This window comes from Protopterus annectens, chromosome 13.part0, assembly GCF_019279795.1.
Source record: "Protopterus annectens isolate FY-2018-M chromosome 13.part0, PAN1.0, whole genome shotgun sequence".
NCBI classification, from domain to species: Eukaryota; Metazoa; Chordata; order Ceratodontiformes; family Protopteridae; genus Protopterus; species Protopterus annectens.
In genome coordinates, this window is record NC_056747.1 from 1348423710 (window position 1) to 1348439337 (window position 15628).

The 15628-nt window shown below is 43.3% G+C and overlaps 1 protein-coding gene across 7 annotated transcripts in view; it reads right to left on the minus strand.

Moving 5' to 3' along the window:
- The window catches only part of CACNB1 (calcium voltage-gated channel auxiliary subunit beta 1), a 2104836-nt gene that overhangs the window by 385607 nt on the left and 1703601 nt on the right, over positions 1-15628 (minus strand). For all 7 annotated transcript variants that reach the window (XM_044055375.1, XM_044055374.1, XM_044055371.1 and 4 more), the window contains one exon: positions 4552-4628. In XM_044055375.1, the coding sequence (XP_043911310.1) occupies positions 4552-4628 (77 nt within the window). The remainder of the gene's footprint in view (positions 1-4551; positions 4629-15628) is intronic.

The window sequence follows — 15628 nt, forward strand, 5'->3', positions numbered from 1 at the left end:
GGATCTCGGAGATACATACCCGTCCCTAAACCATGTCCTACGGATTAGGGAAGAGCTCTGCTTCACCTGGATAGTAAGCTTATTCCAGAGAACGGGGATCTTGGAGATACATACCCGTCCCTAAACCATGTCCTACGGATTAGGGAAGAACTCTGCTTCACCTGGATAGAAAGCTTATTCCAGAGAACGGGGATCTCGGAGATACATACCCGTCCCTAAACCATGTCCTACGGATTAGGGAAGAGCTCTGCTTCACCTGGATAGTAAGCTTATTCCAGAGAACGGGGATCTCGGAGATACATACCCGCCCCTAAACCATGTCCTACGGATTAGGGAAGAGCTCTGCTTCACCTGGATAGAAAGTTTATTCCAGAGAACGAGGATCTCGGAGATACATACCCGTCCCTAAACCATGTCCTACGGATTAGGGAAGAGCTCTGCTTCACCTGGATAGTAAGCTTTTTCCAGAGAATGGGGATCTCGGAGATACACACCCGTCCCTAAACCATGTCCTATGGGTTAGGGAAGAGCTCTGCTTCACCTGGATAGAAAGCTTATTCCAGAGAATGGGGATCTCGGAGATACACACCCGTCCCTAAACCATGTCCTACGCATTAGGGAAGAGCTCTGCTTAACCTGGATAGAAAGCTTATTCCACAGAACGGGGATCTCGGAGATACATACCCGTCCCTAAACCATGTCCTACGGATTAGGGAAGAGCTCTGCTTCACCTGGATAGTAAGCTTATTCCAGAGAATGGGGATCTCGGAGATACATACCCGTCCATAAACCATGTCCTACGGATTAGGGAAGAGCTCTGCTTCACCTGGATAGAAAGCTTATTCCAGAGAATGGGGATCTCGGAGATACATACCCGTCCCTAAACCATGTCCTACGGATTAGGGAAGAGCTCTGCTTCACCTGGATAGTAAGCTTATTCCAGAGAATGGGGATATCGGAGATACATACCTGTCCCTAAACCATGTCCTACGGATTAGGGAAGAGCTCTGCTTCACCTGGATAGAAAGCTTATCCCAGAGAATGGGGATCTCGGAGATACATACCCGTCCCTAAACCATGTCCTACGGATTAGGGAAGAGCTCTGCTTCACCTGGATAGAAAGCTTATTCCAGAGAATGGGGATCTCGGAGATACATACCCGTCCCTAAACCATGTCCTACGGATTAGGGAAGAGCTCTGCTTCACCTGGATAGAAAGCTTATTCCAAAGAATGGGGATCTCGGAGATACATACCCGTCCCTAAACCATGTCCTACGGATTAGGGAAGAGCTCTGCTTCACCTGGATAGAAAGCTTATTCCAGAGAAAGGGGATCTCTGAGATACATACCCGTCCCTAAACAATGTCCTACGGATTAGGGAAGAGCTCTGCTTCACCTGGATAGTAAGCTTATTCCAGAGAACGGGGATCTCTGAGATACATACCCGTCCCTAAACCATGTCCTACGGATTAGGGAAGAGCTCTGCTTCACCTGGATAGAAAGCTTATTCCAGAGAATGGGGATCTCTGAGATACATACCCGTCCCTAAACCATGTCCTACGGATTAGGGAAGAGCTCTGCTTCACCTGGATAGTAAGCTTATTCCAGAGAATGGGGATCTCGGAGATACATACCCATCCCTAAACCATGTCCTACGGATTAGGGAAGAGCTCTGCTTCCCCTGGATAGTAAGCTTATTCCAGAGAATGGGGATCTCTGAGATACATACCTGTCCCTAAACCATGTCATACGGATTAGGGAAGAGCTCTGCTTCACCTGGATAGTAAGCTTATTCCAGAGAATGGGGATCTCGGAGATACACACCCGTCCCTAAACCATGTCCTATGGATTAGGGAAGAGCTCTGTTTCACCTGGATAGTAAGCTTATTCCAGAGAATGGGGATCTCGGAGATACATACCCATCCCTAAACCATGTCCTACGGATTAGGGAAGAGCTCTGCTTCACCTGGATAGTAAGCTTATTCCAGAGAATGGGGATCTCTGAGATACATACCCGTCCCTTAACCATGTCCTACGGATTAGGGAAGAGCTCTGATTCACCTGGATAGTAAGCTTATTCCAGAGAATGGGGATCTCGGAGATACATACCCGTCCCTAAACCATGTCCTACGGATTAGGGAAGAGCTCTGCTTCACCTGGATAGTAAGCTTATTCCAGAGAATGGGGATCTCGGAGATACATACCCGTCCCTAAACCATGTCCTACGGATTAGGGAAGAGCTCTGCTTCACCTGGATAGAAAGCTTATTCCAGAGAACGTGGATCTCGGAGATACATACCTGTCCCTAAACCATGTCCTACGGATTAGGGAAGAGCTCTGCTTCACCTGGATAGTAAGCTTATTCCAGAGAACGGGGATCTCGGAGATACATACCCGTCCCTAAACCATGTCCTACGGATTAGTGAAGAGCTCTGCTTCACCTGGATAGTAAGCTTATTCCAGAGAACGGGGATCTCTGAGATACATACCCGTCCCTAAACCATGTCCTACGGATTAGGGAAGAGCTCTGCTTCACCTGGATAGTAAGCTTATTCCAGAGAATGGGGATCTCGGAGATACATACCCGTCCCTAAACCATGTCCTACGGATTAGGGAAGAGCTCTGCTTCACCTGGATAGTAAGCTTTTTCCAGAGAATGGGGATCTCGGAGATACATACCCGTCCCTAAACCATGTCCTACGGATTAGGGAAGAGCTCTGCTTCACCTGGATAGTAAGCTTATTCCAGAGAATGGGGATCTCGGAGATACATACCCGTCCCTAAACCATGTCCTACGGATTAGGGAAGAGCTCTGCTTCACCTGGATAGAAAGCTTATTCCAGAGAACGGGGATCTCGGAGATACATACCCGTCCCTAAACCATGTCCTACGGATTAGGGAAGAGCTCTGCTTCACCTGGATAGTAAGCTTATTCCAGAGAACGGGGATCTCGGAGATACATACCCGTCCCTAAACCATGTCCTACGGATTAGGGAAGAGCTCTGCTTCACCTGGATAGAAAGCTTATTCCAGAGAATGGGGATCTCGGAGATACACACCCGTCCCTAAACCATGTCCTACGGATTAGGGAAGAGCTCTGCTTCACCTGGATAGAAAGCTTATTCCAGAGAACGGGGATCTCGGAGATACATACCCGTCCCTAAACCATGTCCTACGGATTAGGGAAGAGCTCTGCTTCACCTGGATAGTAAGCTTATTCCAGAGAATGGGGATCTCGGAGATACATACCCGTCCCTAAACCATGTCCTACTTAAGTCCCAAGCAAACTTTCAATCCTCAGATCTAGGAATTCTGATGCTGCCCATTTTGCAGATATGCACATAGTCTAACAGAGTGGGATCCAAGAATGTCTTGCATGCCAGGGATAAATCACCTCCAGCAGTCTGTAGGAAACAGAGTAAAGAGTCAGGCTTAGAGGCAATCTGCATAGGGCACTGTGTTTATGCAGTCGATTCTTTTTTTTTTAATAAGCCTTTTAGTTTCATGCAAAACAAAATACAGTCAAAATCACCAAAATAGTAAAAGAAAGACCAATATGTTCTTTTGTGCTTTTGTAACCATGACTCTTTCATAAATTTATCTCTAGATCTTTTCCTGGATCCTGACATCATTTGGGATGCATTTGCGGAGACTGCCATACACAACCCCAGAGCATGGTACCTCAGACTAATTAGGAAAGTCTAAAAATTATGAGTTTCTTAGATTCCAATGAAATTATTTTTAAGTTAAATAATTCTGTGTGGCTTTAACTCTTACAAAACATAATTCCTGCTGGTTTTCAGCAAAGTACAGCTTTCAAAAACAACAAATAGTATATTGTGTTATTCCTTGGAACAGACTTCTTGGAGCAGTTAAATTACAAATCTCAACTTACCAAGACACTGAGAATGGACTAAAACTGTACTGTTTTCTTCTTTGCAGATGACATTTTATGCTCCTCGGAACTGGATTCTAGTAGCGTGTTAGCTTCATATCATTGTATTCACCACCCTTACCTCATACTCCAATGCCTACTATATATTTACAGGTGTTTTCTACAGAGCTTTAATATTTTCTGTGTTGTCTGACTGATTTTGTTTTCTATTTTGAACTTTTCTCATACCACAGTGGTTTCATGCTTTTTATGTATTTTAGTCAATGAGGTCCTTCCTGAATCATTACTTAATCTGGTGGATAAAATAAAACATAACCAGACAGCCAAATTAACACATAACATTTCTACTGTGCTGTTATTGGCAAGAACTAAATAACAGCATCCGTAATATCATTTGACAGAAATAGCAGGGGTCCTAAGAAACATCAGCTGGGTCATAAGAAGACAGTAACATCTCCAGATCAGCGGTATCCGCGTCTCCAAATCACTAAGGCGATGTGCTCACTTTCACAAGTGAAAAAAAGAAAAGTGACGTTAAGATGCAGGAATTACAGGTTGCCATTTATTTTAAATTAGAGTGGATATTATGATATTGTATTTATTATCTTTGCCCAAAGGTTATCTCTATGGGAGATAAATGGAAAAGTTATACGTACCAGTAGCGGGTGGAGTAGGCCTTCTAGTTCCAGTTACCACATCTCCCAAGCTGGAACTGGAATTCCCTCCAGATTTACTAGAGAAGAAAACAAATACGTTTTAAAAATGGTTTGGTGGCTACAAGGCATGTAATATAACAAAGTAGTAGATACTTGGACATCCTAATTCTTTTTGAACAAACTGATTCACATTAATTAGGCATAAAGCAATTAGGATGGCAACATAGTTTCATTAAAACTTTGTACAGCAACAAAAAATAGATAGTTTCATAAGTGATTAATAGGCTAACAACTCCAGGGATTCTTTTTAAGCCTAATCATACTTCTGAAAGTGAGGATCAAACCATGTATTTTCTGTCTTTAAGGTAAACACCTTAACCATTACACCAAGCTCCAACTGTACTGGTATTGGTAGCAGACAACTGTTCAACAAGAAATGCTGGACAGAATCATAATTACGAAAAGAATTGAAAAAATGTACTGTTACAACAAACAATGAGCTGAAAGTGATACAGTGAACCCATATAAATGGGATTGGCTGCACATAGAACCACAGGAATTGTAAGGGAACTAAGTCATGAGACCACTTGCATGTGAATACCCCCTCACACACACACAGTGCACCTCCCACTTCTAGAGGGGTGAAACAGGTCAGGCAAGGGACGAATCCGCAGATGCCCATCTGACTGCCAAGGTTCAGTTTGAAGGATGCAGGGGTGAAACTCTATTTTACATACAACAGCAATTTATTCCAGAAATGGGGTAAACACTGTGCAAAAGTTGAAAACATGAAGTAAACATTGCTACACACAATAAAGATGCTCTGTCAGGATAGAGCTTGGAAGTGAATGATATGATGGTAAGGAGGAGGCTGGACATCCTCGGTATGCAAGAAACAAGATGGAAGGGCAGCACAGGAAGGACACTTGGCTTGGGATCCAAAGTCTGCTACTTAAGGGAACAGATCAGAAATTAAGTGATATTGTGGTTAAGATGCTTCAGAAAACAGTGACGGATGTTATCAGAATTAGGGACAGACTCATGGCACTCAGAATCGAGTTTAAGGATATGGCAGTATTCATGATCTCAGCCTACAGCAGGGCAGAATTCATGAACTCAGCCTATGGTAGGGCAGTATTCATGATTTCAGCCAAGAGTGCGCGCATTCAGGCACTTGCAGGACCTAAAGCAGGACAACATGAGTTAGTGTTGACAATGGAGAACTGAATGCATATATATTGGGACATAAATAACAGAATATGGGCACTGTCTGGATCTACACTGGTGGGGCAATAGAAATAAAGACAGAGAGGACATTCTGTCTAGCAAATGGCATGATGGTGGCCAACACGTGGTTCTGCAAGACAGGCAGTCACAAGATCACATACAAGAGTGGCCAACATGCAACAAAAGCAGATGTCTTCCTAGTAAGGAAAGGGCACTGGGGTAGAATCACCAATTACAAAGTCATCCCCAGTGAAAAGGATAAACTAATGTTGTCACAATCAGATGCAAGAAGTGGTCAACAGAGACGTGGATGAAAACTAGGAACTGCACAGAAGAAAAAGCACAAGAGTTCAGCGAAATACTCAGGGCTCTAGCACCTCAGGAAAAAGAGGAAATAGGTGGAGTTGAAGAAGAATGGCAGCACCTCAAAACAGCCTGTGTGAGGGGTACAGAGCAGGTATGCAGTCGAGCCAGGAATAGAAATAAGGTGCATTAGGAAAGCTGGTGGTGGAATGCAAACATCCATGAAGTCATCAAAAGAAAGGAGGGGTGCAAAAAAAAGTGTGAGACAGAAACACGGACCAGGCTAGGAAGGAATATTTATTTATTTATTTATTGTCATTTGTTAACTGGGTTGGTACAACTGAGCCAAAGGCACATTTTCAGTGGAGACCTGAGGAGAAAAGCTCCAATTACAATTACAGGCATGCCAAAAAAAAAAAAAAAACAGGAATTAATATGACTAAAAATTACAATAATAATATTGACAAGAGACATAAAATGAAATCAACAAAGACAATATATTTATATATAAGTTTCAAAAAATCCAATACAATAGCGGCAGGATAATCCCTGAGTAGGAATATTTACAAGAACCTGATTGTAGGCATACTGTAAAGAAGAGCAAGAAAGAAAGGCAGATAAAAAGAGAGAAAAACGTAAAGTAATCAAAAGTAGCATTTAGGAAGAAATCAGAGATCAGGGAGGAGCTTGGCAAGGGGAGGACCAGGTCTTAAGAAGGTAGTGTTTGAGTTGTGGTTTGAAATGGAACTTATGGGGGGATACTTCTTATTTTAAGTGGAAGGGAGTTCCAGGTGTGAGCTACAGAGTATTTATACAGGGACTTACAGATATTTTTTGATGGTTTGTAAATGTCAAGAAGATGATTGTCAGATGTACGAAGTTGAAGTCAGGGGTTATATAGAGATACGATATTAGAGATGGAGGGACAGGAAGTGGGATTATAAAGAACTGAGTGTTTGATATGCAGCTGAGAAAGAAACAATTGTTTAGGGAATTCGGGCCATTGTAATGATTTAAGGCTGAGGCAGTGGTGGGATTTGTAGGGGAGATTACAGGCAAATCTAGCTATGTTACTGTATGTTTGCTCTAGTTTAGAGAGAAGTGAAGACTGAAGGTTAGTAAAAATTGGAGCTGCATACAAAAGACAGGGTAGTAGGAGAGACAGGGCCAGGGAGGGTTTGGCGGGGAATGAAAGCAGTTTGTGGTTATGGTACATGAGACCAAGTTTTTGGTGCTTTTTTTTATGCAGTGATGGATATGTATGTCCATTTAATTCATCGTCAATTGTAACACTGAGTAATTTAGTATGGGGTTCTGGTCTGATAGTGGTATTGTTGAGGGAGATAATAGAGAAAGTGGATTTGTGTGTTGCCAGTGTTTTTGGAAGAAAACGTAGAAGTTTAGCTTTAGAATTAGTTAACTATCAGTGAGCCAGGTTTCGATGGATGTAAAAGTGCCTTGGGTAAAAGCAAGGAGTTCTGGGATGCTGTGGGCAGTGGTAATAAGGGTCGAGTCATCGGCATATTGTAAGTATGCAGCGAGGTTGGTAGCAGAGCATAAACTGTTAGTAAAAATATTGAACAAGAGAAGACCCAATATAGATCCTTGGGGGACACGCGTGTTAATAGGAAGAAATGGGGAGGTGACAGTTTTCCAGCATATAGATTGTTTTCTATTAGATAAGTAGCTAGAAAAACAGCTTAAAGAGGGGGTAGAGAGATGAAGGTCAGAGAGTTTAGTCATCAGTTTAGCATAAGAGACAGCATCGAGGAGGTGGAGAGATGAAGGTCAGAGAGTTTAGTCATCAGTTTAGAGTGAGAGACAGCATCGAGGAGGTGGAGAGATGAAGGTCAGAGAGTTTAGTCATCAGTTTAGCATAAGAGACAGCATCGAGGAGGTGGAGAGATGAAGGTCAGAGAGTTTAGTCATCAGTTTAGAGTGAGAGACAGCATCAAATGCTTTGGAGAGGTCGAGGAATAAGCAGGAAACCAGTAGGTGGTTGTTATGGGCTTCTGCTACTGTTTGGGTGAATGAGAGTAGAGCTGCTGTTTGTACTGTAGTGGGGTCTGAAGCCGTGTTGGGTGGGAGTAAGACACTTATTAGATAGCAGGTGTTAAATAGCTGAGTGTGCACACACTTTTCTAGAATTTTGGAAAGGGGGATAGTATAGCAATGGAACGATACTTGGATGGGTCAGTGGAGTTTCCTCCTTTGTGAAGAGGGATTGTGTAGAAGGATTTCCATACATCTGGGACAAGAGATTTAGTAATAGAACGATTAATAAGGATAGAGACAGGGTAAGCAATAGCATTGGCAGCAATTTGAAGACAGTAGGAAGCTAGATTATCCTTAGAGGGAGAGCAGGTATTACATTTATTTAGTTGGGCTTTGATGAAGGCAATGGGAACTGGTTGTAGGGAGAATGTATTGGAGGAAGGAGGACTGGGATGTTAAGGTAGAGAAGAGAAAGTAGAGCTATTTGGAGTTAGTTTTTGGATTGTTTCAATAAAGTAATTATTTAAAAGAGCAGCAGTCTCTGAGGCAGTACTGAGAGGGAATGAGTTGGGGGTAGGAGGATTACCAGGATGGAGGATTGTATTTATGGTAGACCAACATTTTTTAGGGTTGTTATGTGGGCTATGTTAGTTGGAGGCAAAGAACGTTTTTTTGTCACTGATAACTAGTTTTTTATACTTGTTTCTAAGTTTGTTTTAGCTTTGGAGTAAGGGAGGAGTTTTATTTCTGGCCCAAGTTTTCCAGGCAACATCCCACTGATGCATGATAGAGCATGTTTGCTTAGTTAACCAGGGAGCACATTTTGATTTTACCCTGATTTTCCTGGAAGGTGCCATGGAGTTTAGTGTATCTAGAAATAAGAGTATTGAAAGAGGTTATAGCATCATTAAGGGGGAGGTTTTTAAGAAAGGTCCAGTTTATGTTGGACAAACTGGAGATGTAATTGTCTGGATTGAAGTGAGTCAGATCACGACATTCTCTGTAAAGGTGTTCTTTGGGAGGATGTTGGGAGCATCTATGGATATAAATGGGGGAATGGTGACTTAGAGAGTTAGGAAGAATATCAGGGTTATGGTAGAGACAAGGGTCAGAAGTAAGGATCCAGTCTGTTATAGATCCTGAAGTAGAGATTCTGTTGAATCTGGCAGGAGAAGATATTAGATGGTGGAAGCTGTACAGATTGAGACTATGAGGAGATGAGGAAGAAAGAGTGGCCCAATCTATATTTATGTCGCCAAGTATAATGGTTTTGTAAGGAACATTTAGGGTGAGCCATGAGAGAAAGTTTTTCAGGGATAGGGATGTTGTCCCCTGGGGGGATACAGATGGATACAATGGCAATTTTTTATAGGGGTTAAGGTGACAATTTACTATTAGTATTTCAGCTGAAGCAAAGCTAGGTATGGAAAGTGAGAGTGGAGAGAGAGTAAGTTAGTTGGAGTAGAGGATAGCAACACCTCCAGCTCTTTTATTTGCTCTGTCTGCACAGAAGATGTTGTAGACTGGGGGAAGGATTTCTGAGTTAGAGATGTGAAGTTTTAACCAGGTTTCTGAGAGGGTTAAGATGTGGGGGGAGTTGAGGTCAATCCATGAGTGCAAGTCTGTAGTTTTGTTAACAATGCTTTGGATATTTAGAGAGAAAATAGTTAGAGATTTAGGAGATGGACTGTGGCTATGGGGTATTATTGAGGGGGTTGAGGTGGGGCATGTTTGCTTGTAAGAGGTGGTGATGGGCGGTCCAGGGTTGGGGTGGATGCCAGTATCCAGGAGTAGTGCATCAATGAAATCAGTCAGTAAGGAGAGTAGGCCAAGTGTACATGGAGTTACAGGTTTTGTAAATGTAGAAAGTGAAACATTAGGATATGTCTTAACTGAATAGTAAGTGGAAGGAGAGATAGGAAATAGGTGTAGGAAACGTGAGGAGAGATTAGAATTGTGTGAGGGTACCTATAATGGTAGTGATTGTTTGAGAGAGTTGGTGTTGATGCTACGTAATGCAGAGGTATATGGTATGAAGTAGATAGTGCTAGTAGGAGGAGAAAGGGGATAAGTAGGTGGAGAGGTGACAGGCGGGGCAGTGGTGCAGCAGTTAACGTTGTTGCCTCACAGCAAAAGGTTCTCCAGTTTGATTCTCAGCTGGGGTGGCTTCTGTGCAGAGTTTGCATGTTCTCCATGCATTCACATGGGTTTCCTCTGAGTACTCTGGTTTCCTCCCACAATCCAAAGACATGCATCTGGAGTGTTTCTTCCCAGGCCTCCGCTAAAAGTAGGCTCTGTCCTAGTCGGACTTTCCCAGTCAACAAATTTTAAATAAAAATAAAATAAAATAATAGTAGAGAAGAGTTGGGTGAATGTTAGCAAGACCAGTAAGGAGTAGGAGGATTAAAGAGAGATAGCTGATTGATACAGAAGGAGACTAAGAAAGATTCAAAAGGAGGAGATTAGGGGAGAGTATATGGAATGAAGTATGGTAGTAGGGGATTAAGGTATATGGGAAGGGGAGGGGAAAAGAGAATTGGGAAGGTGAGGGGATTGGTCAGAAATGAAAGGGGTGGAGAGTAGAGAAGTGTAAAGGAAATGAAAATGAGGGTGGGTGGGAATGGGTGTAGGGAAGCGGAGTGAGCCAGAGCATAGCGAGGACGAACGGAGGGGGTTGACCCGGCAAGGAGAAAGCACAAGAGGAAGGAAAAAAAAATAAACACAATCATTGAGGTAATTGAGTGAGCAGGTAACTCAGCGGAGCCCTCTGCTGGCTGAAAAGGGAGAGACAAGCAGGTAGTACGTAATTAGTGAAGAATACGTACTGAGGGGGGGACTGAAGGCTATGACTCTATTGAGAGGGGCTAAATACCTTAACATAAAACAGTTAAGTTAAGCAAAATGTATCAACAGTGAAAAAGATGAACGGGGTGAGGGTGGGCTAAGAGGAAGAAGGTTTGTAGCTGTCGCCCCTGGGGTATGCAGTCTAGCTGATAATAACAGATTTTAACAAGGCATAGCAGTAGTCACAAAAGCAGGCACCTACGCTACACAAGTGGCAACAGCAAGGTTCCCGGAGGTAAAGCTGGGACTGCAGTCTACTTTTTGATGATTGTTGGTTAGAGTTTCCTTTGCTTTTAGCTGGAGTGAGAGGATTCCTTGCTCACACAAGTGGGGGGGGGGCAAAAACAATCAGGTGCTCAGTGGCTACTGCACAAGTGGTAACAGCAAGGTTCCCAGAGTTAAAGCTGGGGCTGCAGTCTATTTTTTGATGATTGCTGGTTAGAGTTTCATAGGTAGGTACTAGGCTATCAGCCCTGATGCCTATATAAGCCTAGCCAAAAAGGTTCCCTGTTTTTTGCCACCCAAGAAAATTATTTTCCTGTGCCCCTGTCGAGCAGAGCCAAAGAAGTGATCCCCGGGGTGAATTTCCTATTTCCCATCCAATCGTCAAGATTTTTCTTAAAGAGGGCTAATGAGGAGCTTTGTTTGACATGAATGGGTAGTTTGTTCCAGAGTATGGGAAGTCCCTGGGACAGGAATCTATCCCTCCAACATGTTCTGTTTATTGTGGTGACAAGGTTTTGGTCCCTGGAGCGTGTGGTATGGAGTTATTGGGATATCTTTAAGTGTACGTAACAAGAGTGCAAACCACTGGCGACAAAGGAAATACTTGTTTAAAAAGTTTAAAAACTCTTTGCTTTATTAAAAAAATGTCTTCTATTGCCAAAACAACATTATGTTGTTTTGGCAATAGAAGAGATTTTTTTAATAAAGCAAAGAGTTTTTAAACTTTTTAAACAAGTATTTCCTTTGTTTCCAGTGGTTCGCACTCTTGTTACATTTACTAGTAGTTTGCGAGTGCTTTTTGCTACTTTTTGACTTATTTCTTTAAATGTAACATGTCCAAAAGTTCTGGGTTTGACATAGCTTTGTATGTTAGGCAGAGATCCCCTCTAAGTAGGCGATATGCGACGGAGTAGAGCTGGAGTTTTTTGAGACGGTCTGCATATGGCATCTGCTTGAGGCTGGTAATCCTCTTAGTGAGGTATTTCTGTGGGCTTTCCAATTGTTGTAGATGTCTTGTGAGGTACATGCCAAATGGGGCATTGTACTCTATAATGGGTCTGATGAGGGATGAGTAGAAAGGAACAATGACCTCCTTTTTTCTGGAGGAGACCCCCTTTGTGATGAGGTGTGCCACATAAAAGGATTTCCTGACCACTGTGGCGATGTGATTATCAAAGGAGAGACTACTGTCCACCTGTGTTCCAAGGTCTCTTATCACACTTTTGGTGTTTATAGGCTACTGCCTATGTGGCAGTTAATGGGTACAGAGTTTTTCCCAAAGGGGATGACAATGCACTTCTTGGCATTGAGCTTGAGGCCATGACTTTGACACCAAGCATCTTTCTCAGTGAAGCCCCTTTGTAGAATGTCCACATAATTAGGCGATTTTATTATGGCTCCTAGTTTGCAGTCATCTGTGAACTTTGTTAGCCACAGACCTTCTGTGTTAGCCTGAACTTCAGAGAAGTAGATGCTAAACAGGCGAGGACCCAGGACTGAACCCTGTGGTACTCCATTTGTCACTGGTCAGAAGTCGGATTTGGAGTCGGCTACTTTCACTGTGTGGGCTCTGTCACTGAGCCAGTTGGCCACCCATCTTGTGATATAGGGATTTATGCCCAGTTTAGTGAGTTTATCTATAATTCCAGAGTGTGGGATTACTGCCAAAAGTCTTGTCAAGGTCAAGATAGACTGTGTGCATCACCTTACCTTCGTCCACAATTCTGGTGACTGCTTCAAAGAAGTCAGTCAGGTTTAGGAGGCCTGATCTACCTTTTACAAACCCACACTGAGTGGGGTCCAGAGTTTGGAGGTTACCTATGTCTTTGTTTATAAGCTCCAAGATGATGCGTTCCATGGCCTTGCAGACCAGGCTCGTCAGGCTAATAGGGCGGTAGTTCCCGGAGTCCGTGATGGCATCCCCTTTGTGGAGTGGAATAACCATCACTGTGCAGCATTCAGTAGACACAAAGCCTGAAGTGAGGCTATGATTGAACATGGTACTTAGGTGGGGTGCCAGTTCATTCTATAGTTCATGCAGGAGGCAGCCTGGGATGTTGTCTGGTCCCATGGATGCTGTGTTCTTGGCTTTGGAGAGTGCAGTCTTTACTTGTGCATCCGTGATGACAGGGGCTTTGCATTTTTCCGGTATTGAGATGGGCCATTTGGGGTGTGAGAGGGGGGTAAAGTTAGTACTGAGCCTATCTGCCAGGATGGTGGCAATATCAGTTGGGTCTGTAATGTTTGTGCCGTTGTGCTGTAACTCAGAGCAGATCTGAGTGTTTCCATTGAGATTGTTGACATAAATGTAGAATGCTTTGTGGTTGTCTTTAGAATCAGTGGCGATTTTATTTTCGTATCTAGCTTTGGAGGATTTTATGAGGCATCTCAGCTTCTTACTGAGGCTGACCAGGGAGTTCCTCCAATCATGGGATTTTACTCTTTTTTGCAACAGCTTCTTCCTTCTGTTGTAGAATTTGTTTATGGCAGGGGACCACCAGATTGGCTTCCTCTTTTTGGAGGACAGTGTCTTGGTTCTGTTGGGGATGGCATGATCCATGCACTCATGTATGTGCTTATCAGTGCATTTGTATAATATTCAGCAGTTGTACCTCTATTTTCCATCTGCATGGGTATCATGAAGTTTGCCACTTCTGTCTTAAGAAGCATGAAGTTGGCTTTGGAGAAGTTTTTTATGGTGGTTTTCTTGATGGGGGGTGGGGGTGGGATATGGATTTCTAGGGTGATTAGCTTGTGATTCGATCTGACCAGCGAGGATTTGACCTCTGGCATGGAACACCAGTTACCCATATTGGTAATAACCAGGTCCAGGATATTGCTGCCGCTGGTGGGGGTATGGACAAGCTGATCCAAGGCATTGGAATTTATGAATTCCAGAAAATGAGCAAATGAGTTAGTACATGAGTAGTTTTCCCAGTTGATGGTGGGGTAGTTGAAATCACCCATTATTGGGGTAGTTGAAATCACCCATTATTAGGGTATTGGGTTGTACCTTAATATTTTTCAGTATATCAAGAAATGAGGAGTGGGAATCCTGGGGCATGGTGGTGGATCTGTAACAAGCTACAACCTGGATTGCAGTCTTGCCCAGTGTTAGTTGCACTTGGATAATTTTGGATGCATTATGCTGAGCAACTAGCCTGGAGGTGTGGATATCCGTAATGAATATGGACACGCCTCCTCTTTTAGTGTTTCGGTCCAGGTTAGGTAGCCAAAAGGTGTGGTATGAATTATAGCCTGGTAATGTAGGGGTTCTCTCTGGAGAGTCACTGCACAGATGTCAATGTTCTCCATTTTAAGGAGTGCCTCGAGTGAGTGCATTTTGCAGTTTAGACTTCTAGCATTGAGCAGCATTACCCTCAGATTTTGTTTGTTTGTACCTGTTATGGTGGTGAATTTGTCAGTTGAACCTTGCCTAAAAAAGGCACTATAGGGGTGGCAAGAGCCTTGGCCAGTATCCGGAATCCCAGGGGGCAACAGGTGCAGGTCATTTCTGGCAAAGCATCATGGTCTGCCGATCATGTCATCCCAGGTAGACAGATACTGGATTCCCTTAGAATGACACCAAAAGCTTGGCTTAGTTTCCTTTGCTTTTAGCTGGAGTGAGAGGATTCCTTGCTCGCACAAGTGTGGGGGGGGACCCAAAGAGATCAGGTGCTCAGTGGTTTAGAGATGCTACACCTGGAGGGTTTTCAGCTGCAAAAGTGAGAATACAGGATGGCTAACAAAGAAACAAAGGGCAAGGGATCATAGGCATTGTACCAGCTTCTAGAAAGTACATGATACAAAGAAACCTTATCAGGTTGCAAGGCAAAGACAGAAAGATAGTCATCAGTCATCCTTTATAAGAGATGCCAGCAACATCTGGCTCACCGGTCAACAGAACATTAAAGGCAGAAAGAAGGAGCATTTCCAACAGCGTCTGAATGAAGAAAACCCCTCAGAAGCTGTACTGCCCCAGAACCAGCCTACAATGAGAGAAGAAGAGGAGTCCACCCTAGAAGAAGTAAGAAAAGCACTAAGGAAAATGAAATCAGGGAAAGCAGCGGGTCAGATGAGGTCGCAGCAGTCATGATAAAGATGTCGGAAGAGTTGGGTGGAAATGGATGCTGAAGGTACTGATAGCAGTATGGAGAGAAAGACATATCCCAGATAACTGGAGAATAAGCATACTCGTGCCAGTGTTCAAGAACAAAGAGGACATCCACAACTGTGGGGAGTACAGAGGTATCAAACTCCTGTCACAGTGCATGAAAGTTCTGGAGAAGATAAATGAATACACAGACTAGTAGAAAGTAAAACTAGAGATGAGCAGTACAGATTTAGATCAGGATGCAACATGACCAACCCAATGTTTGCGGTGAGACAGACAGTTGAGAGGATGCTGGTGATGAGGAAAGAGTCCAACTGAGCATTCCTAGACTTGGAGAAAGCATATGGCAAGGTCCAAAGAAAGTTGATT